At 62.3% G+C, this 1,140-nt stretch overlaps 1 protein-coding gene across 1 annotated transcript in view; it reads left to right on the forward strand.

Annotated features, from left to right (window-relative positions):
- The window catches only part of LOC105529797 (chromosome unknown open reading frame, human C16orf59), a gene marked incomplete at its 5' end in the record, with an annotated part of 4,710 nt that extends 3,859 nt beyond the window's left edge, over nucleotides 1-851 (forward strand). Inside the window, 2 exons of the mRNA XM_011967040.1 lie at nucleotides 233-423; nucleotides 689-851. Coding sequence (XP_011822430.1) covers nucleotides 233-423; nucleotides 689-835 — 338 coding nt within the window. The remainder of the gene's footprint in view (nucleotides 1-232; nucleotides 424-688) is intronic.
- Nucleotides 852-1,140: the final 289 nt, after the last annotated feature.

Raw genomic sequence — 1,140 nt, forward strand, 5'->3', positions numbered from 1 at the left:
TGCATAAACGCAGTAAAGAAATTAGGCAGGCAGAGGGCCACCCCACAGAGGACTCCCTGCCAGCAAGTCCAAGCTCAAGACACACCATCTTGCACGGGACTGTCCTAAAAGCCCACCTTTCCCCTAAAGGCAGGGCAAGTGGTGCAGATGCCTGGGAGAGCCAAGCAAACAGGAAAAGCGGGGCCGCGGCTTCGGCTGCCACCCCAAAGGCCACATTCTCCTGTGCACACAGCGGTGGCGGAACGGCCACCATTACCGTGTCCTGTGGGGAGGCCCCCCAGAGCCTCGCCGTCCTGTAGGGGCGGAGCGGAGCCTACGTGGAGCCCCCAGCTGCTTGTCTACTCCAGCACCCAGGAGCTGCAGACCCTGGCGGCCCTCAAGCTGCGAGTGGCCGTGCTGGACCAGCAGATCCACTTGGAAAAGGTGCTTCTGGAAGAGGAGATGGGGTGCAACAGAGGTCTGCAGCCTTGAGGAGGACCTGAGGGTAGGGGCTTGACTGCTCCACCCCCCAGAACCCAGGAGAATGGGGGCAAGCCTGGGGTCTGTGTGTGTGGGTTGGGAAGTGCACGAGCCAGACTGAGCTAGGGATGGCAGGAGGGAGGGGCTGAAGCATGGGGGCTTCAAAGCTTGTCCCAGGATTGCCCCCAGCCTAGGTGCCCCTGATACCTTGGCCCTGCCCTGCCCCCAGGTCCTGATGGCTGAACTCCTCCCCCTGGTAAGTGCTGCACAGCCGGAGGGGCGGTCCTGGCTGACCCTGTGCCGGGCTGCACACAGCCTGCTCTGCGAGGGAGGCGCACGTGTCCTCACCATCCTGCGAGATGAACCTGTGGACTGAGCCTTTCCCATGCTGCACCCACCAGGCCTCAGGACCACCTGGGCGCTGGCCTGCCAGGGAGCATCCCCTCAGCCCTGTTCAGATGGGTATTGGGGATATCTTCTCTGGCACTGTGCTTGGGGACCCAGAGATGCCTGTGCTTCCCTGGGAGACCTGGTGAACTGGACCAGGTGGCCTCAGTGACTCTTCTCAGGACAACTAAGCCTGCTGGTCAGGGCTGACTTTCAGCCTTCCCAAGGCTCCTGGACTCCAGAGGCCAGCGGGGAGCCTTTCCTGGCTCCCTCTGTTTTCTCTCAGTGTAAACC

This window comes from Mandrillus leucophaeus, unplaced genomic scaffold, assembly GCF_000951045.1.
Source record: "Mandrillus leucophaeus isolate KB7577 unplaced genomic scaffold, Mleu.le_1.0 Scaffold78, whole genome shotgun sequence".
NCBI classification, from domain to species: domain Eukaryota; kingdom Metazoa; phylum Chordata; class Mammalia; order Primates; family Cercopithecidae; genus Mandrillus; species Mandrillus leucophaeus.